Source organism: Oncorhynchus nerka, linkage group LG12, assembly GCF_034236695.1.
Source record: "Oncorhynchus nerka isolate Pitt River linkage group LG12, Oner_Uvic_2.0, whole genome shotgun sequence".
Lineage (NCBI taxonomy): Eukaryota > Metazoa > Chordata > Actinopteri > Salmoniformes > Salmonidae > Oncorhynchus > Oncorhynchus nerka.
The window spans coordinates 21,030,933-21,052,542 of NC_088407.1; the positions used below are offsets into that span (position 1 = coordinate 21,030,933).

The 21,610-nt window shown below is 40.9% G+C and overlaps 2 protein-coding genes and 1 long non-coding RNA gene across 23 annotated transcripts in view; 2 read left to right on the forward strand and 1 right to left on the reverse strand.

The window, feature by feature from the left end:
• LOC115137934 (basement membrane-specific heparan sulfate proteoglycan core protein-like) overlaps nt 1–21,610 on the forward strand; it is an 83,076-nt gene that overhangs the window by 30,447 nt on the left and 31,019 nt on the right. For 6 of the 15 annotated variants that reach the window (XM_065025361.1, XM_065025373.1, XM_065025374.1 and 3 more), the window contains 7 exons: nt 3,950–4,024; nt 4,408–4,470; nt 4,776–4,850; nt 5,022–5,078; nt 5,671–7,457; nt 7,560–7,750; nt 8,917–9,721. The exons of 1 other annotated variant lie outside the window; for it this stretch is intronic. In XM_065025361.1, coding sequence (XP_064881433.1) covers nt 3,950–4,024; nt 4,408–4,470; nt 4,776–4,850; nt 5,022–5,078; nt 5,671–5,678 — 278 coding nt within the window. In that variant the 3' untranslated portion in view covers nt 5,679–7,457; nt 7,560–7,750; nt 8,917–9,721. Of the gene's footprint in view, nt 1–3,949; nt 4,025–4,407; nt 4,471–4,775; nt 4,851–5,021; nt 5,079–5,670; nt 7,458–7,537; nt 7,814–8,264; nt 8,525–8,916; nt 9,722–21,610 lie in introns of those variants that run through there. 8 more of the 15 variants (XM_065025368.1, XM_065025369.1, XM_065025363.1 and 5 more) reach the window with 7 other exon arrangements.
• The window catches only part of LOC135574291 (uncharacterized), a 237,640-nt gene that overhangs the window by 3,974 nt on the left and 212,056 nt on the right, over nt 1–21,610 (reverse strand). The window lies entirely within an intron of this gene.
• The window catches only part of LOC115118802 (Fc receptor-like protein 5), an 83,011-nt gene continuing 81,263 nt past the window's right edge, over nt 19,863–21,610 (forward strand). For 3 of the 7 annotated variants that reach the window (XM_065025376.1, XM_065025378.1, XM_065025379.1), the window contains exons 1-2: nt 19,863–19,955; nt 20,172–20,255. In XM_065025376.1, the coding sequence (XP_064881448.1) occupies nt 20,225–20,255 (31 nt within the window). In that variant the 5' untranslated portion in view covers nt 19,863–19,955; nt 20,172–20,224. The remainder of the gene's footprint in view (nt 19,956–20,171; nt 20,256–21,610) is intronic. The other 4 variants (XM_065025380.1, XM_065025383.1, XM_065025377.1 and 1 more) reach the window with 2 other exon arrangements.

Below are 21,610 nucleotides of genomic sequence, written 5' to 3' on the forward strand. Positions count from 1 at the left end.
GTCCTGTGTCGAAATTATTGCGTAATCTTTAGGTCCATGTGCCGTTCCATTTCTTCAGAAGAGAAAGTCAACTGCCACGATGGATTTATCGTCGATAGATATGTGAAAAACACCTTGAGGATTGATTCTAAACATCGATTTGCCATGTTTCTGTCGATATTATGGAGTTAATTTGGAAAAAAGTTTGCGTTTTAATTACTTAATTTTTATTTTTTTTCTTACCCAAACGTGATGAAGAAAACGGAGCGATTTGTCAACACAAATAACATTTTTGTAAAAACGGAACATTTGCTATCTAACTGAGATGACAGTGTTGTTAACAAAAGGCTAAGCTTGAGAGCAAATAGATTTATTTCATTTGCGATTTTCATGAATAGTTAATGTTGCGTTATGCTAATGAGCTTGCGGATAGATTTACACAATCCTGGATACAGGTTTTTTTCGTAGCTAAACGTGACGCAGAAAACGGAGCGATTTGTCCTAAACAAATAATATTTTTGTAAAAACTGAACATTTGCTATCTAACTGAGAGTCTCCTCATTGAAAATATCCGAAGTTCTTCAATGGTAAATGATTTTATTTGAATACTTTTCTGGTTTTTGTGAAAATGTTGCCTGCTGAATGCTAACGCTAAATGCTACGCTAAATGCTACGCTAGCTATCAATACTGTTACACAAATGCTTGTTTTGCTATGGTTGAGAAGCATATTTTGAAAATCTGAGATGACAGTGTTGTTAACAAAAGGCTAAGCTTGAGAGCTAGCATATTGATTTCATTTCATTTGCGATTTTCATGAATAGTTAACGTTGCGTTATGGTAATGAGCTTGAGGCTGTATTCACGATCCTGGATCTGGGATGGCTCGTCGCAACAGGTTAACAGGCTCCTAACCAACTGTGCTATTTTGTGTTTTTTTTCGCATTGTTTGTTACTTATTGTGAACATAATGTTGCTGCTACCGTCTCTTATGACCGAAAATAACTTCTGGATATCAGAAAAGTGATTATTCACCTTGAACTGGATGACGATTTTTTTCTTTAATGAGTCCGATGCGAAGGACATACTCCATTCCATACTATCCTACTTACAGGACAATAAAAACTGTATCATCTTATGTTTCACCGAGTAGTGGCAGAATGACGACACGGATCATTTACAGTTGGCTGGGTTTTCGTGCATCGGCAGGACAAAACTGCTACCTCTGTAAAGACAAGGGTGGGGGAGTGTGTGGCTTTGTGAATAACAGCTGGTGAGTGATGTCCTATATCTATGAAGTCTAGATCACCTTTACGCCACACACAGAGACACATACAAAGCTCTCCTTCGCCCTCCATTTGGCAAATCTGACCATAATTCTATTCTCCAGATTAAACTAATGCAAGAAGTACCAGTGATTCGCTCAATGACTTAACTGGTCAGATGACGCGGATGCTACTCTAGAGGACTGTTTTGCTAGCACAGACTGGAATATGTTCCGGGATTCATCCAATGGCATTGAGGAGTATACCACCTGAGTCACCGGCTTCATCAATAAGTGCATCGACGTCGCCTCCACAGCCACCCTACGTACATATCCCATCCAGAAGCCATGGATTACAGGCAACATCTGCACCGAGCTAAAAGCTAGAGCTGCCGCTTTCAAAGACTGGGATACTAATCCGGACGCTTAAAAGAAATCCCGCTATGCGCTCAGACTAACCATCAAACAGGCAAAGCATCAATACAGGACTGAGATTGAATCCTACTACACCGGCTCTGACGCTCATTGGATGTGGCAGGGCTTGCAAACTATTATGGACTACAATGGGAAACCCAGCCGCAAGTTTCCCAGATCCACAGATGCTCTTTCCCACCTGGACAAAAGGAACACGTTTGTGAGAATGCTTTCATTGATTACAGCTCAGCATTCAACACCATAGTGCCAACAAAGCTCCTCACTATGCTAAGGACCCCGGGGACTAAACACCTCCCTCTGCAACTGAATCCTGGACTTCCTGATGGACCGCCCTCAGGTGGTAATGGTAGGCAACAACCCATCTGCCACACTGATCCTCAAAACGAGGGCCCCTCAGGGTTGTGTGCTTTGTCCCCTCCTGTACTCCCTGTTCACTGATAGAGGAATTCTAAATCCCTTTATGTTTTGTTGCCAAAACCAATTCAATTCACACTCATTTCTAATTCATAATAAGTTGTAAGTTTATCATTTGCATGAATTAGCAAGAGACCAGTCTTAAAAACAAGTTCAGCATTTATTCTTGATGAGTACTGACCCAAAATACAAAGAACATTACATTTTAAAGAAAGAATACATAAAATGACGTCATCAGTTTCACACCCTCTCCCAGCCTTACAATGGCTTAGTATTCAGTCCTGGAGATAGTTTCACTCCCCTCATAAACTACATTCCAACCTGTCTAAAGGATATACTTCTCTCCACTAATGGAATCCAACCAAAACATTCTTATCTGTTAGTTTTTCAATCTTATCCCTCCTTCTTAAACTTTCCCAGGAGACACAGACAATTAATTCATTTCTGCTTACATTTTCAGTAACAGCTCAACTAAAAACTCATACTTTTCAAATCATAACATAATAGTATTAGAATAAATGGTTCTAATCATTAATGTATACATAATTGATCATCTAAACTATAATTTCCTCTAACATTCACCCAAGAGTGTGTGCTCAAGCATAACTCCTACACCATCATTAAGTTTTCTGACAACACAAGTGGTATGCCTGATCACCGACCTCAATGAGAGAATAGACCTACTCCCTATAAGCTGTCTCATCATTGTCGGTGGTCAGGCATATCACTTGTGTCATCAGCAAACTTAATTATGGTGTTGGAGGGGGCGGTCCATCAGGAAGTCCAACATCCAGTTGCAGAGGGTGGTGCCAGGACAACAAACTCTCCCTCAACTTGAGCAAGATGAAGGAGATGATTGCGGACTACAGGAAAAGGAGGGCTGAACACATCCCCATTCACATTGACATGGCTGGAGTGGAGCTGGTTGAGAGTTCAAGTTCCTTGGTCCACATCACCAACAAACTATCGTGGTCCAAACACACCAAGACAGTCGTGAAGAGGGCACGACAACACATTTTCCCCCTCAGGAGACTGAAAAGATTTGGCATGGGTCCCCCGATCCTCAAAGTTACACAGCTGGACCATCGAGAGCATCCTGACCGGTTGCATCACTGCCTGGTATGGCAATTGCTCGGCATCTGACAGTAAGGCGCTACAGAGGGTAGTGCGTACAGCCCAGTACATCACTGGGGCCGAGCTTCTTGCCATCCAGGACCTATTTAATAGACTGTGTCAGAGGAAGGCCCAAAAAATTGTCAAAGACTCCAGTCACCCAATTCATTGACTGTTCTCTCTGCTACCGCACAGTAAGCAGTACAGGAGAGCCAAGTCTACATCCTTTAACAGCTTCTACCCCTAGCCATAAGACTACTGCACAATTAATCAAAAGTCCACCCAGACCTTTATTTTTACACTGCTGCTACTCTCTATTTATTATCTATACATAGTCACTTTACCTACATGTACAAATTATCTCAACTAACCTGTACCCCCGCACATTGACTCGGTACCCCCTGTATATAGCCTCGTTATTGTTATTTCATTACGTTACTTTTTAGTACATGTTTTACTTCAGTTTATTTAGTAAATATTGTTTTAACTCTTTCTTTAACTTTATTGTGGGTTAAGAGCTTGTAAGTAAGCATTTCACGGTAAGGTCTACACTTTTATTCGGCGCATGTGACATACGATTTAATTTGTAGATGAAGGCTGGACTGGAATCTCTCAAATTCACTACTATGCTCTACACCTACATTACCTCTCTCTGAGATATGATGGTATTGTGATGTTTGGGACAAAGAGGCAGAATATGCGATTAGCTAATTTCTTAGGTTGTTGACTGTAAATGTCCACTGTCAGCAGGAGCTGGATCTGTTGATGTGACCTATGCTGAGGTTGACCTCCAAAGAAAGGCCAAAGCCAAGAAGAAGAGAGGTAAGACTGAACATCCCTCCCTCCATATTCCCCTTATCAGAACCTCTCATCTATTTGACCCCATAGTGGATAAATGTATATATTATTCTGAATATAAGAAAAGAGGTAAGACTGGACATCTCTCCTTCCATATTCCAACCATCATAATCCTCACTAACCTCGTACAACCATCCGGAAAGTTTTGCAAGTTTCTCTACACTGTAATACAAGGTTAAATCCTCACACCTCTTTGACCCTGTGTTGAATAGCTGTATATTATTCTGTATACACCTGGATATTTTTCTGGATGTTATTCTGTATATAACTGTTTATTATTCTGTTCATTATTCTAGATATATTTCTGTATTTTACTGTGTACTATTCTGATGTTTATCCTCCTACAGAAACACCAACCCCACCAGAGACGGATTCAATCTATTCTCTAGTGAAGCCATACACAGTCCCCGGTAAGACTAAATCAGCAAATCTATTATAGTGTATGAAACTAAACTATATCTCTCATATTAGAGTATATCTAAGTATGTCCTGACAAACTGGTGAGAAATGTTTCTGATCACATGTTACATTTTTATCATCCATGTGACGAATGTTAGATTCTAGTGTTGATGTTAACATACGTTTGGATTTGCACTCTCAAAGCAAATATTATTTTGCTACTCAATTGTCTGAAGATAGAGGCCGGCCAATTGGGAAGCAGAATATGCATTAAGCAAATTCCATCCATTTGTTGACTGGAAATGTCCATTGTCAGGAGCAGCAGGACCTGTTGATGTGACCTATGTTGAGGTTGATCTCCAAAAGAAGGTCAAAACCAAGAAGAAGAGAGGTAAGACTGGACATCCCTCCCTCCATATTCCCCTTATCAGAACCTCATATCTCTTTGACCCCATATTGAATAAATGGATGTTATTCTGTATATTAGTCTGGGTATTATTTTGTTCATGATTCTGGATATAACTATTATATTATGCTGATGTTTATCCTCCTACAAAAACAGCAACCCCACCCGAGGCAGATTCAGTCTATTCTCAATTGAAGCCACGGTCATGCCCCGGTAAGAATAAGAGCCATTTGTTATTGATATAAATATGGAACTAATGTTCTGAAATCATATTCTAATGAATCTATTTGAAATATATCTCAGTTTTATTTTTAGGGGATTTTTTTACATCATGCAGGTCCTTGAGGGAGATGGAGGGATAAATAACTTTGTGTGGTGATATGTTACAGGTCCTTGAGGGAGATGGAGGGATAAATAACTTTGTGTGGTGATATGTTACAGGTCCTTGAGGGAGATGGAGGGATAAATAACTTTGTGTGGTGATATGTTACAGGTCCTTGAGGGAGATGGAGGGATAAATAACTTTGTGTGGTGATATGTTACAGGTCCTTGAGGGAGATGGAGGGATAATTAACTTTGTGTGGTGATATGTTACAGGTCCTTGAGGGAGATGGAGGGATACATAACTTTGTGTGGTGATATGTTACAGGTCCTTGAGGGAGATGGAGGGATAAATAACTTTGTGTGGTGATATGTTACAGGTCCTGGAGGGAGATGGAGGGATAAATAACTTTGTGTGGTGATATGTTACAGGTCCATGAGGGAGATGGAGGGATAAATAACTTTGTGTGGTGATATGTTACAGGTCCTTGAGGGAGATGGAGGGACACATCATCAGAGGAGGAGCAGGAAATACCTTGCAATATAGATTATTCACACATGCGCGCACAGACACACAAGCACACCCACAGATACACACACATAAAGGATTTATATATATATATATATATATATATATCTCAACAAATATATTTGATTTAATATTGGTTTAACTGTGTATAACTGCAACAGGTTTTGAAACAATGATATGGTGTTATGATTATTATCTGTAGCTACAGCAAGTGTAGTGTATTGAGTTGTTGTGTTGTAAATCTATTGGCATGTATTGTCTTTGGTTTATTACTTCTGTCACTCAGATGATAGAATACTACACTACACAGCCAAAAGTATGTGGACACACAAGTGGATTCTGCTATTACAGCCACACCCCTTGCTGACGGGTGTATAAATTCGAGCACAGTAATGCGATCTCCAAAGACAAACATTGGCAGTAGAATGGCCGGTACTGATGAACTGTCACTTTCACCGTAGAACCGTTATTGGATGCCACCTTTTCAACAAGTCCGTTCTTTAAAATTTCTGCCCTGGTCAACTGCAAGTGCTGTTATTGGGAAGTGGAAACGTCTAGGAGCAACAACTGCTCGGCCGCGAACTGGTAGGCCACACGAGCTCACAAAAGCAAAGTCAGCACAAGAACTGCTAGTCGGGAACTTCATGAAATGGGTTTCTATGGATGAGCAGTCGCACACAAGCCTAAGATCACCATGCGCAATGCCAAGCATCAGCTGCAGTGGTGTGAAGCTCGCCACAATTGGACTCTGGAACATTGGAAATGTGTTCTCTGGAGTGATGAATCACGCTTCACCATCTGGGAGTCAGACGGACGAATCTGGGTTTTGCGGATGAAGGAGAACACTACCTGTCCCTATGCATCATAGTGAAACTGTAAAGTTTGGTGGGGAAGGAATAATGGTGTGGGGCTGTTTTTCATGGTTCGGGCTAGGCCCCTCAGTTCCTGTGAAAGGAAATCTTAACGCTACAGGATACAATGACACTCTATACAAATCTGTGCTTCAACTTTGTGGCAATAGTTTGGGGAAGGCCCTTTCCTGTTTCAGCATGACAATGCGCCCGTGCACAAAGTGAGGTCTGTACCGAAGTGGTTTGTCGAGATTGTTGTGGAGGAACTTAACTGGCCTGCACAGAGCCCTGACCTCAACCTCATTGAACACCTTTGGAATGATTTGGAACGCCGACTGCGAGCCAGACCTAATCGCCCAACATCATTGTCCTACCTCACTAATGCTCTTGTGGCTGAATGGAAGCAATTCCCCACAGCAATTTTCCAACATCTAGTGGAAAGATATCCCATTAAAGTGGAGGCTATTATAGTAGCAAAAGGGGGACCAACTCCAAATTAATGCCCTTGATTTTGGAATTAGATGGTTGACGAGCAAGTGTTATCATACTTTTGGCCATATAGTGTATATACTGAACAAGAATATAAAACACAACATGTAAAGTGTTGGTCCCACGTTTCATGAGCTGAAATGTTTCACACACACAAAAAGCTTTTTCTCAAAAATGTTTTGGGAAAATGTGTTTACATCCCTGTTAGTGAACATTTCTCCTTTGCCAATATAATCCGTATACCTGACAGCATGATCATTACACAGGTGGTGCTTGTGCTGGGGACAGTAAAATACCACTCTAAACTGTGCTGTTTTGTCACACAACACTATTGTAAGGGATCTCGTCCTCCTCTTCTGAGGAGGATAAGCGAGAAGGATCGGAGGACCAAAACGCAGCGTGGTAAGTGTCCATAATGTTTATTTTAAAACAAACTGAACACTACGAAATACAAAACAATAAACGTGAAATGAACAAAACAGTTCCGTGTGACGACAAACACAGACACGGAAGAGAAACACCCACCACCAGAGGACCAGGCAGCGTGGTAACGGGCAGCAGCAGGAGAGGCAGCGATATTTGGAGAACTGGACTTGGGAGGAGATTCTGGACGGCAAAGGACCCTGGGCACAGTCACAGTCAGGGGAATATCACCGCTCCAAAGCAGAGCCGGGGGCGAATAGAGAGGCGGAGAAGTGAGTGTTTCTGTAACGAGTGTCGTTGTAGGTGGAAGGAGGTCAGGACCAAAGCGCAGCGTGGTAAGTGTTCATGATGAAGTTGAATTAAAACTCAGAACACTAAACAATAAATGACAATGGGAATTTACAAAACCGAAACAGTACCGTGTGGCCCAAACAGTCACACGGAAACAAACACCCACAAACCAAAAGTGAAACCTAGGCTACCTAAAGTATGATTCTCAATCAGAGACAACTAACGACACCTGCCTCTGATTGAGAACCATACTAGGCCGAACACAAAAACCAACATAGAAAAACAAACAGACTGCCCACCCCAACTCACACCCTGACCATACTAAAACAAAGGATAAAATAACAGAACTATGGTCGGAACGTGACAACAATGCCATAGATGTCTCAAGTTTTGAGGGAGCGTGTAATTGCCATGCTGACTGCAGGAATGTCCACCTGAGTTGTTGCTAGATAATGTTTATTTTTCCACCATAAGCCACCTCCAACGTTGTTTCAGAGAACCGTCTTCACAACTACGTGTAACCACGTCAGCCCAGGACTTCCACATCCGGCTTCTTCACCTGTGGGATGGTCTGAGACAAGCCACCCGGACACCTGATGAAACTCTGGGTTTCCACCAAAAAATGTGTCAGAAGCTGTCTCAGGGAAACTTATCTGTTTGCTCGTCGTCTTCACCAGGGTCTTGAACTGACTGCTCTTTGGTGTTGTAACGGACTTCAGAGGGCAATGCTCACCTAACGGTTAAAACTGTATTGGGTATGGGCATCCTGTTTGTGAGCGGTTTGCTTTTGTCAACGTTGTGAACAGAGTGCCCCATGGTGGCAGTGTTTTTAATTGTATATTAATTATTGTTTTTTACATACATTTATTTAACTAGGCAAGTCAGTTAAGAACAAATTCTAATTTACAATGAAAGCCTAGGAACCGTGGGTTAACTGCCTTGTTCCGGGGCGTAATGACAGGTTTTTACCTTGTCAGCATGGAGATTTAATCCAGCAGCCTTTCGGTTACTGGCCCAACACTCTAACCGTTATGGAAGGGGCAGGCATAAGCTATGGACAACTAACACAATTTCATTTTTATTGGCAATTTGAGATCTTGAGACCCATTGTATGCCATTAATCCGCCCCCTTCACCTCATGTTTCAGCATGATAATGCAAGGCCCTACATCTCAAGGATCTGTACACATTTCCTGGAAGCTGAAAACGTCCCAGTGGCCTGCATAATCACCAGACATGTCAGCCATTGAGCTTTCTTTGGGATATTCTGGAACGACATCTACAACAGTGTGTTCCAGTTCCCGCCAGTATCCAGCAACTTCACACAGCCATTGAAGAGGAGTGGGACAACATTCCACAGGCCACAATCAACAGCCTGATCAACACTGCCGCGCTGTATGAGGCAAATTGTGGTCCCACCCGATACTGACTGCTTTTCTGAGCCATGCCCCTACATTTTTAAAAGGTATCTGTGACCAACAGATGCATATCTGCATTCCCAGTCATAGGAAATCCATAGATTAGGGCCTAATGAATTTATTAAATTTGACTAATATCTAATATACATATACATTGACTAATTTACATGAACTGTAACACTTGTTGCATGTTGAGTTTATATTTGAATTCAGTGTATTAGTATATACATTTCACAGAATATTAGAATTATACACTTTTTTTTAAAGACTACTTTTACCATTCACAAGAGGGCATGAATGCACAAGTAAACGGTTATAGTCAACTCATCCATACAACCGTCTTTCAGCCTTTCTTTCAGCCTTCCTTTCAGCCTAAAATAGTTTTGGGGCTCCCAATGTGTGAGTTCAAGGGACAACCTGTGATTGGTACATACATTTTGGGAATCTTAAAGAATATATCTTGCAAATGCCTCGTGAGCTTAGTTGCCAATAGAGATTTTCATCATTAATTTTTAAATAAAGGTGTTGAAATGGACATTTCCTCTGTTTTATTAAGTATTTCTGAAAACACCTAGACAAAATAGAATGTTTCAGTGCTCAGTGTCCACTTTCACAGTATGTGAGAAACACCTCAAAACAAAGAGATCATGAAAGGGATCAATAGGGGACATTCACTACAGTATATTAATTGTCATGAATTAACACTTAGGTGTCTGGTTAGACTGTAAACTCTCCTTCCAGACCCATATCAAACATCTCCAATCCAAAGTTAAATCTAGAATTGGCTTCCTATTTCGCAACAAAGCATCCTTCACTCATGCTGCCAAACATACCCTTGTAAAATTGACCATCCTACCAATCCTCGACTTTGGCGATGTCATTTACAAAATAGCCTCCAATACCCTACTCAACAAATTGGATGCAGTCTATCACAGTGCTATCCGTTTTGTCACCAAAGCCCCATATACTACCCACCATTGCGACCTGTACGCTCTCGTTGGCTGGCCCTCGCTTCATACTCGTCGCCAAACCCACTGGCTCCATGTCATCTACAAGACCCTGCTAGGTAAAGTCCCCCCTTATCTCAGCTCGCTGGTCACCATAGCATCTCCCACCTGTAGCACACGCTCCAGCAGGTATATCTCTCTAGTCACCCCCAAAACCAATTCTTTCTTTGGCCGCCTCTCCTTCCAGTTCTCTGCTGCCAATGACTGGAACGAACTACAAAAATCTCTTAAATTGGAAACACTTATCTCCCTCACTAGCTTTAAGCACCAACTGTCAGAGCATCTTACAGATTACTGCACCTGTACATAGCCCACCTATAATTTAGCCCAAACAACTACCTCTTTCCCAACTGTATTTAATTTATTTATTTATTTTGCTCCTTTGCACCCCATTATTTTTATTTCTACTTTGCACATTCTTCCATTGCAATACTACCATTCCAGTGTTTTACTTGCTATATTGTATTTACTTTGCCACCATGGCCTTTTTTGCCTTTACCTCCCTTCTCACCTAATTTGCTCACATTGTATATAGACTTGTTTTTTTTGTTTTTTTTCTACTGTATTATTGACTGTATGTTTGTTTTACTCCATGTGTAACTCTGTGTCGTTGTATGTGTCGAACTGCTTTGCTTTATCTTGGCCAGGTCGCAATTGTAAATGAGAACTTGTTCTCAACTAGCCTACCTGGTTAAATAAAGGTGAAATAAATAAATAAATAAAAAAAATTAAAAAAAGATAAAATAATTGTACAGTACAATTTCCAGTTTTACTCTTCCCATCCAGTAATAAATATGTTTGTCATACATTCGAACACAATGAAATGTCAGTGACAAAAACATATTTGATCATGACTAAATGCATGTGATGTAAGGCTATGTGGTATTTACAGGCCCAGCTCTGAAGGGGTTGCTAAAAGACCAGGAACAATTCATCTTCATGGCTTATCCTCAAAAACCAGTTACTGGTTATAGTTTTTGATTGAATACTGTCTTCCTCATTGAGTCTCTGGTCTGTGGGAGTGACCTCACAACAGCTCTGCCTCTGATGTGTACTCTAGGTAGGATTCTAGCTCGCTGTAGTTACAGTGTGTATTAATTTCATAACAGCACCTGTCAATTTGACTATTTGTGGGTGATACTGACAGTTGTGGAAATCTGTTTTCATTGATTTATATAACTGGTGACAGTGACACTGTTCTCATATTTACATACTGTCTCTGCAGCCTGTTGTCCAAGGCAGGTAAATGATGTGGTGAGGTGTAGTAATATAAGGTATTAGTCATTTGATCCTCTTTCATGGTTTTAAAATGACAAAATATCAACCAGTGTGTATGAACAATGCAACTACTAATACCTCTACCACTACCACTACTACTACTGTATCACCATGTCCTACAATACATTTGACAAATATTACTGTTTCTCACTGTGTTATTCTAGCATGACTCAACAAAAAGAGAGATGTGTGTCAGTGCATCAATGTGTTGTTGTCAGATACTGTGACAGATCTCTATAATGTGTTGCATGGAGAAGACATGTTGAGCTCTAGAATCTTCTTACTGAATAGTGTTTATTCCTCCTACTTCCATCAGTACACTCGTAACAACCTCATCATTACGAAACTTCTATTTGATCAAACAAGCAGCAAGTAAGCCGTTCAATTATTATTTTTCTTTTTTCTTATTGCCCTCCATACAAAAACAGTGAAAACACCACATGATGGAGAAGACAGATTTTTGGGACATGTATCTGTCTCGTTTCAACTCTTCCTCTCTGGTTTCTCTCAGTCTTGCCCTCTTCATGTAGAGAGGATAGGTTAAGCCTGATACAGAGGCTATTCCTTTTGGGCTGTTGCCTGTGTATATTTTGTAAATCTAGGCTACTAACTTGATATTTTGTACTTTATGGTGGCTTCACCTACTCTCTCACAGAGAGAGAGCTCCTAAACCTACTCTCTCACAGAGAGAGAGAGCTCCTAAACCTACTCTCTCACAGAGAGAGGGCTCCTAAACCTACTCTCTCACAGAGAGAGGGCTCCTAAACCTACTCTCTCACAGAGAGAGAGAGCTCCTAAACCTACTCTCTCACAGAGGGCTCCTAAACCTACTCTCTCACAGAGAGAGGGCTCCTAAATCTACTCTCTCACAGAGAGAGTGCTCCTAAACCTAGCTCCTAAACCTACTCTCTCACAGAGAGAGAGCTCCTAAACCTACTCTCTCACAGAGAGAGTGCTCCTAAACCTACTCTCTCACAGAGAGAGAGCTCCTAAACCTACTCTCTCACAGAGAGAGAGCTCCTAAACCTACTCTCTCACAGAGAGAGAGCTCCTAAACATACTCTCTCACAGAGAGAGAGCTCCTAAACATACTCTCTCACAGAGAGAGAGCTCCTAAACCTAGCTCCTAAACCTACTCTCTCACAGAGAGAGAGCTCCTAAACCTACTCTCTCACAGAGAGAGTGCTCCTAAACCTACTCTCTCACAGAGAGAGAGCTCCTAAACCTAGCTCCTAAACCTACTCTCTCACAGAGAGAGGGCTCCTAAACCTACTCTCTCACAGAGAGTATGTCCCTATTCCACATACGTTTGTCACCTTTTTGACCGTACAAAACAAAGGTTGGACCAGGTCAGTTGTTTGTGTGTGTGGGGCTTTTTGTGTTTAACAGAGAGATGAATGGCAATGTTATTTTTGTATACCGTATACTGTAGTTCACTTGTCATATTAATATCTCCTTTACATTTAATCTATCACTCTGATCACTACTTTCCTGGGTTATTTCTTTGAACAGTTGGCAGACCTACCTTGTTTGTGCTGTAACGCAAGAACATTCACACACAGTTGACCTCCAAATAGCTCCTAAACCAAATGATAAATGTCACATGTGCCATGAAGTCAATCCTTTGACACCTTTCCACCTTTCCTAGTAAAACTACAGATTCTACTGAAAATGTAAACATGACCGGGTATTGTAAATGCAATATTGACCTTTGTCCAAAAACGCCTTCCTCAGATCTTGTCCACCCACAGAAAGACCAGTGTTGCTGTGTCCACTCCTTTTACAGAAAGAGGAAGTTGACTTGAGATAAACAGGACATGCTAATTTATTCTGTAAATCTTTAAAGCATCTGTAGCTTTCTTATTCTGACTAAAAAACATTTGTGTCACAGCCACAGGAACTGTAGGGAACACTGGACACTAACTTTGGAATGCAATGTTCCAATTGCAACTCTCAACTTAATATAGAGTGTTATGTAGTAGGTAGTTTAGTGTTCGCACACAGTTAGGTAACACACTCAGGCACAGGCCGAGGGCATGAGACGTGAAAAAACTACCTCAGCTCGCATTCGGCTCAGTAGGAAAATAGTCTAGAGACGCTGCTGACACTGCTTGTGAGATGCCGGAAAAAAGGCATTTTTTTTAACCGTCCATCGACTCCTGCCGTGTCACCCAAACAAACAAAAACAGTCCCTCAGAGAATGATCGAGTGCACAACTGGTAAATAGTTGCTTATAGATATGTCAGTTAAGAGGCTAGCTGCCGGCTGAGACTGAGCTTCAGCTGTCTAATGAACAAGTCAACAACCAAACCCCTGAGAGGAGTTAGTTACTTAGCTTGCTGACTGTGGTTTTGACATATTCTCCTAAGCAGCAGTGTGACAGTGAGAGGTGAGAAGAGCTGTATGTGTATATGAAGGGAGGGGGTGGCTGAAGATGTCCATTTCCTTTGTGGGCAGTGGCACAAATTAGGTTAGCTAGCTAGGCCTGCATATATATATATATATCTCAGTATACACAGAAAGTGTTTTTGACCATTTTTGATTCACAAGGGAATTTTTCAGCATTAAAACCCAGCAGCGTTAGAGTTCTTGAAACAAACTGGTGTGTCTGGCACGTACTACCAGACCCTGTTCAAAGGTACTTAAATATTTAGTCTTGGCAGTTCACCCTCTGCGTGGCACACATACACAACCCACGTCTCAATTGTCTCAAGGCTTAAAAATCCTTATTTAACCTGTCTTCTCCCCTTCATCTACACTGATTGAAGTGGATTTCACCTGGATTAACCTGTTCAGTCTATGGCATGGAAAGAGCAGGTGTCCTTAATGTTTTGTACACTCAGTGTATATCTTCCTGTCTGTCTGTCTTTCCGTATCCATCTATCTGTTCATAGTGCAACATGAAACAAACATCTGCACATTCTGATGTCAAACCACAAGATCTGATCTCAGATCTCTCTTCTAGTTCCATCCTCTTTCCTCCAATAAAGAGGTTGGGGCCATGTAACTAATGTAGCCAAACATAAAAATACATTTCTCAGAAAATAACAGTTACTGTTCTTTTGTTCAGTCTTTATACATTTCTGCAGAATCTTGTCTCCCTTTTTCTCTGTGTGATGTAATCAGACTCACCATACAGGAAGTAGAGCGGTTTGTCAGAAGAACTGTATTTCGGAGATGGTCAGTGGGACAGAATGGAGAACACCTTGCTCTGTGTGCTACACTGAAAGTACTGTCGATGTATTATTGTCTGTACTGTAATGACTTTCTTGGTCTTTGTTGAATCTACTGTGGATACTGTTGTGAAGATGATGCTAGATATTCATTTATTTGATCAAACCTCCATCTTTATGTTTCATCCTCTTTGTCTCTGTCACTGCTTTTCCTTTCTCAGTCATATTTTATTTTAAAGAAATAGGTGATTCAATTGAAATAGGTGATTCAATTGAAATAGGTGATTCAATTGAAATAGGTGATTGATACACTATTTATATTGAGTCATTCATGATGTACGTGTCAGTATTCGGTTGTGTTTGTATGCTCTGTGTAGAAAAGTAAAACAAATGTGTTTTATTTGTCTCATGATACTGTAACAAGTATAAGGTAATGGTATTGTGTTAATTGTGTCTATGCAGAGAAACCTGTTCTGACCATCCAGCCCAACAGCACTCTGTACCCTGGAGAGACAGTTACTCTTACCTGTTCAATAGGGTATATGTCAATTCCTGACATAATTCCTGACGTAATCCTTGTAAAAAAATGCCCTGTTTTAGGTCAGTTAGGATCACCACTTTATTTTAAGAATGTGAAATGTCAGAATAATGGTAGAGAGAATTATTTATTTCAGCTTTTATTTATTTTATCACATTCTCAGCATGTCAGAAGTTTACATACACTCAATTCGTATTTGGTAGGATTGCTTTTAAATTGTTTAACTTGGGTCAAATGTTTTGGGTAGCCTTCCACAAGCTTCCCACAATGAGTTGGGCGAATTTTGGCCCATTCCTCCTGACAGAGCTGGTGTAACTGAGTCAGGTTTGTAAGGCCTCCTTGCTCACACACGCTTTTTCAGTTCTGCGCACAAATCTTCGATAGGATTGAGGTCAGGGTTTTGTGATGGCCACTCCAATACCTTGACTTTGTTATCCTTAAAGCCATTTTGCCACTACTTTGGAAGTATGCTTTGGAAGATCCATTTGCGACCAAGCTTTAACTTCCTGACTGATGTCTTGAGATGTTGCTTCAATATATCCACATCATTTTCCTCCCTCATGTTGCAATCTATTTTGTGAAGCGCACCAGTCCCTCCTGCAGCAAAGCACCTCCACAACATTACGCTGCCACCCCCGTCCTTCACAGTTGGGATGGTGTTCTTCGGCTTGCAAACCTTCCCCTTTTCCTCCAAACATAACGATGGTCATTATGGACAAACAGTTCTATAGGTTTCATCAGACCACAAGACATTTCTTCATGTGCAGTTGCAATCCGTATTCTGGCTTTTTTATGGCTGTTTTGGGGCAGTGGCTTCTTACTTGCTGAGCGGCCTTTCAGGTTATGTCGATATAGGACTCGTTTTTACGGTGGATATAGATACTTTTGTACCTGTTTTCTTCCAGCATCTTCACAAGGTCCTTTGCTGTTGTTTTGGGATTGATTTGCACTTTTCGCACCAAAGTACGTTCATCTCTAGGAGACAGAACGCGTCTCCCTCCTGAGCAGTATGATGGCTGCGTGGTCCCATGGTGTTTATACTTGCGTCCTATTATTTGTACAGATGAAGGTGGTACCATCAAGCATTTGAAAATTACTCCGAAGGATGAACCAGACTTGTGGAGGTCTACAATTATTTTCTGAGGTCTTGGCTGATTTCTTTTGATTTCCCATGATGTCAAGCAAAGAGGCACTGAGTTCGAAGGTAGGCCTTGAAATACATCCACAGGTACACCTCCAATTTATTCAAATTATGTCATTTAGCCTATCAAAAACTTCTAAAGCCATGACATCATTTTCTGGAATTTTCCAAGCTGTTTAAAGGCACAGTCAACTTAGTGTATGTAAACTTCTGACCCGCTGGAATTGTGATATAGTGAATTATAAGTGAAATAATCTGTCTGTAAACAATTGTTGGAAACATGACTTATGTCATGCACAAAGTAGAGTGGTTGAAAAACAAGTTTTAATGACTCCAACCTAAGTGTATGTAAACTTCCGACTTCAACTGTATATTGGTCATATTGGTCAATGCTCCCAAGTGGCGCACAATGGGATTGACTTACAGTTCTCCAGCTTTATCCACAGAAAGTGCACAAGGTTCAATGCATGAGGGCAAGCGGCATGGGATGGGCCGCAGAGCCACGCACAGAAGACGGACCTAGCCCATGGGATACCCCGCCACACTGGGTCGCACAGAGCAACACTTTAAGGGGCATTGCACTAATAATGGCACTGATAAAGGAAACGTTCCCGCTGTTCTTAATGCCGGTCTGCACGTTCAAACTAAAACAATGTAACTAATAATGGCATCTTTATGTTTTCGTTAATAAAATAATGATACAAATACTCTTTCAAAATGCCATTGTTTATTTGGTTATGTATCGATAATGAATTACTATGGGAATAAATATCACTGAATTACAGAAATATTTAAACAAAGTTAATGAAGGTAAACAAATTGTTGCTTACTGGAGAATACTCTTTCAAACACACATGGTCACGTTGCACAGCGTCATTATGGCTATTAGCAACTTTCCTAGACGGAGGGTAGGGGGAGAATTCTATCGTCAAATGTATTTCTTAGTTCGGTTGGCTGTATAACAACCGGCCGTGATTGCTGCCTGCCATCCAGGACCTCTACAGGCGGTGTCAGAGGAAGGCCCTAAAAATTGTCAAAGACCCCAGCCACCCCAGTCATAGACTGTTCTCTCTACTACTGCATGGCAAGCGGTACCGGAGTGCTAAGTCTAGGACCAGAAGGCTTCTCAACATTTTTTACCCCCAAGCCATAAGACTCCTGAACAGGTAATCAAATGGCTACCCGGACTATTTGCATTGTGTGCCACCCCCAACCCCTCTTTTTACGCTGCTGCTACTCTCTGTTTGTCATATATGCATAGTCACTTCAACTATATCTACATGTACATATTACCCCAATCAGCCTGACTAACCGTTTTCTGTACATAGCCTCGCTACTGTTATTTTCAACTGTCATTTTACTGTTGTTTTTATTTCCTTACTTACCTATTGTTCACCTAATAACTTTTTTTTGTACTATTGGTTAGAGCCTGTAAGTAAGCATTTCACTGTGACAAATAAACGTTGATTTGATTTGATTGGTTGCCATTTCACTTTAATCCACCAGAAAAGACAAAACAAATAATACAACAAAAAGTATTATTGTTATTATTACGTATCATACCCGACCGTGATTGAGAGTCCTTTAGGGTTGCGCACAATTGGCCCAGCATTTTTCACCTTCTAAAAACAGCAATTCATGTTTTGGCCTTTACAAATACTATTTTGGCATTTATTTAGATTACAATCGCTCATTTTTGTTTTTTTGAAAATGAAATAACCTCCAAAATATTGTTATATATTATCAAGTTGATGGCACAGTCATATATTGTAGCGGCACCTACATAAAGCTGAGTGAATCACTCATTTATGGCTTTGGATGAAAATAAATAAGCACCTACATTCTTCCTGATAGTCTTTAATAAAGAAATGTTTTGGTTATCCTGACCTGGACACCATGTACAGTATTATAATAGCCCGTTATGGGCTGTTAGCAGGACGATATACCTTTACCAACACCTCTGTATTTTCATACTTTGTGGATGGGGCCTCCCCAGTGGCACAGCTGTCTAATCAAATCAAATCAAATGTTATTTGTCACATACACATGTTTAGCAGATGTTAATGTGAATGTAGCGAAATGCTTGTGCTTCTAGTTCCGACAATGCAGTAATAACCAACGAGTAATCTAACCTAACAGTTCCAAAACTACTACCTTATACACACAAGTGTAAAGAATATGTACATAAAGAATATGTACATAAAGATATATGAATGAGTGATGGTACAGAACGGCATAGGCAAGATGCAGTAGATGGTATCGAGGACAGTATATACATATGAGATGAGTATTGTAGGGTATGTAAACATTATATTAAGTAGCATTGTTTGAAGTGGCTAGTGATACATTTTTACATCAATTTCTATCAATTTCCATTATTAAATTGGCTGGAGTTGAGTCAGTATGTTGGCAGGAGCCACTCAATGTTAGTGGTGGCTGTTTAACTGTCTGATGGCCTTGAGATAGAAGCTGTTTTTCAGTCTCTTGGTCCCTGCTTTGATGCACCTGTACTGACCTCACCTTCTGGATGATAGCGGGGTGAACAGGCAGTGGCTCGGGTGGTTGTTGTCCTTGATGATCTTTATGGATTTCCTGTGACATCGGGAGGTGTAGGTGTCCTGGAGGGCAGGTAGTTTGCCCCCGGTGATATGTTGTGCAGACCTCACTACCCTCTGTAGAGCCTTACGGTTGTGGGAGGAGCAGTTGCCGTACCAGGCGGTGATACAGCCCGACAGGATGCTCTCAATTGTGCATCTGAAGAAGTTTGTGAGTGCTTTTGGTGACAAGCCAAATTTCTTCAGCCTCCTGAGGTTGAAGGGGCGCTGCTGCGCCTTCTTTACCACTCTGTCTGTGTGGGTGGACCAATTCAGTTTGTCCGTGATGTGTACGCCGAGGAACTTAAAACTTACTACCCTCTCCACCGCATCGCAATGCAAAATGCGTTGCTACAGATACCCGTGCCGGTCTCCACCGGGAGACCCATCAGGAAGGTTTTGGTTTTAATTTAGAATCCTCCAATCCTCTATATGTAATTACGTCATATTTTTCGATACACTGTAGGCCTTCCGTAGGCAACATGAGTCTCATGTTGAGTAATGTGCTGTTAAAAGTGGTCTGTCTTATTTATTTAAATTGATTCCCAATAGGATTTGAAGCAATAGCAATAACTATTTTAGCATCGTTTCACCATTCTCTGATACAAGCATGGGGACTGTTCTTAATAAATCAATGAGATTTTTATGTTGACTGAAACGACCAGACACACACACACATTAAAAATACATTATCCTGATACACATCTCATAAACAACACAAATACATATCTATGAAGACAGTTTTTAACTAAATGTGTCCCTCAGAACCATCTGAGTAATGAATAAGTTAGCTAGCTGACTGTGGTTTTGACACATGCTATTACTGAGCAGTAGTGTGTGTGTGAAGAGAGAGGGAAGGAGGTGGGGGTGAAGATGTCTATTTGGGCTAAGTGGAACAACTGAGGTTAGCACCCTAGGCTTGAAGGGAGGCCTATAGTCAGTATCTATCCAGCTATCTATCTGTGCATTGTGGGCGGAGAGATGAAACAACCTTCTGCACATTATGATATCAAACTACAAGCTCTGATCTCATCTCAGGTATCTATTCTCATTTCACCCTCCTTTTATCCATTAAAGAGGAAGCAACCAGTGTGAGTCCATGTAGCGAATCACAAGATGTTTGTCAGAAAATAAACTCACCAGCAACGGTTACTCTTTTTTTTCACAGTCTTTGTACATTGCTGTAGAATGCTTCTCTCTATTTCTCTGTGTGACGGTAAAGAGGCGTGAACTAATCCGTCTGTCATCATATAGGAAGTAGAGGGGTTCGTCAGAAGAACTGTAGTTCAGAGTTCCAGCAGGACAGAATGGAGCCCACCTTGCTCTGTGTGTTACTCTGTAAGTACTGAGTGTGTGAGTTTGTGTATGAACACTAATTACCTGATTTACTAAACCTTTGATGGAAAAAAGGAATAAGACAATCATGTAAATTAAGACAGTTTCATGTTTTAGCTTTTTTGTGTTTTATTCCTTATTGATAAAGTGCAAATGCTTATTAGTAAATGGTACTAAAATGATATTGCAGGACATGGTAAGTCTCTGGCCATTTTAAAGCTGCAGTCCAGTTTTAGCTTTTTAGTTTGTTTTGTACCTTATTGATAAAACAGTGCAAATACTTATTAGTAAATTACACTAAAGTTGGATACCAGCAAATATGGTGTAGGTCTACAGATGAAGGATCTTAATTTGGTCACTCTTTTGTTGCTAAGGATTGTCGTTAACCACAGGAAATGCAGATTTTAACAGTACTGCACTTTTCATGTCGCCTAATTTTGGCCAGCTAATATCCTAACCACCAATCAAGCAACATGTTGGACTAAATGTTTAAATCCGGTTGCATATAGTTTAATTTAAGATCATATATCTGTATATGAGGTGGGGGTGAATGACCACCCTACACTGAAGTAGCATCTCTGTGAGAACCTGAGCTTGTAGAGCAGATCATACTGGTGGTGTGGTGAGCATTTAACCAGGTCACCACTCAGGAAATAAAGAGTAGCTCTAACTCAGTGGTTGCTAAAAATACTGTCAATGACGATGAAAGCAAAATGCTATATTTGTTGGATGTGTTCTAGTATCAAGTTGGGAATATTGTAAATGGTTGAGAGTTCCGCCTCTACAGATATAGTAAACTGTACTAAGAGATTGATGAGTGTTGACAAGCTATACCTCATGGTGCTATGGACAAAAGAGACTATCAAGACTGAAGACTAACAATGCTATTCATAAGGTTGTCTTCAGCTAACGTGGTACTATCTAGCTAGGCTATTAGCCAACTAGGTGAAAACTAGCTAGCTAACACCAAAAGCTCACGGTTAATCATCGAATTGCACACGCAAAACCCGCTTCAGCAATGCTTTTCCCCAAAGTTATTATGGGCCCTGTACCCCATGGAAAACAAACATTCTCAGGCAGCTCTCGATCAAGTGCAGTGAGTTTTGTAAGGTTTTACTGAGTACCGGCCTGTGCTGAGCTTAAGCCACACTCCTAGTCCTCACGGCGAATGAAAGCTAGCTAACCGCCGTCTGGGTATAGCCATTTTAGCCGTTGTATTTAGTTCGCCTTGCATTGAGTTGCTTTGTGCCTACTAACTGCACCAGCCCCACTTTGTGGGGATTCGGTCCACGTGAGTTATTTTGTTTCAAGTGCTTGTTTGATGTTACCTCTTTGGCACCACTACCTCTGGTGAGCAC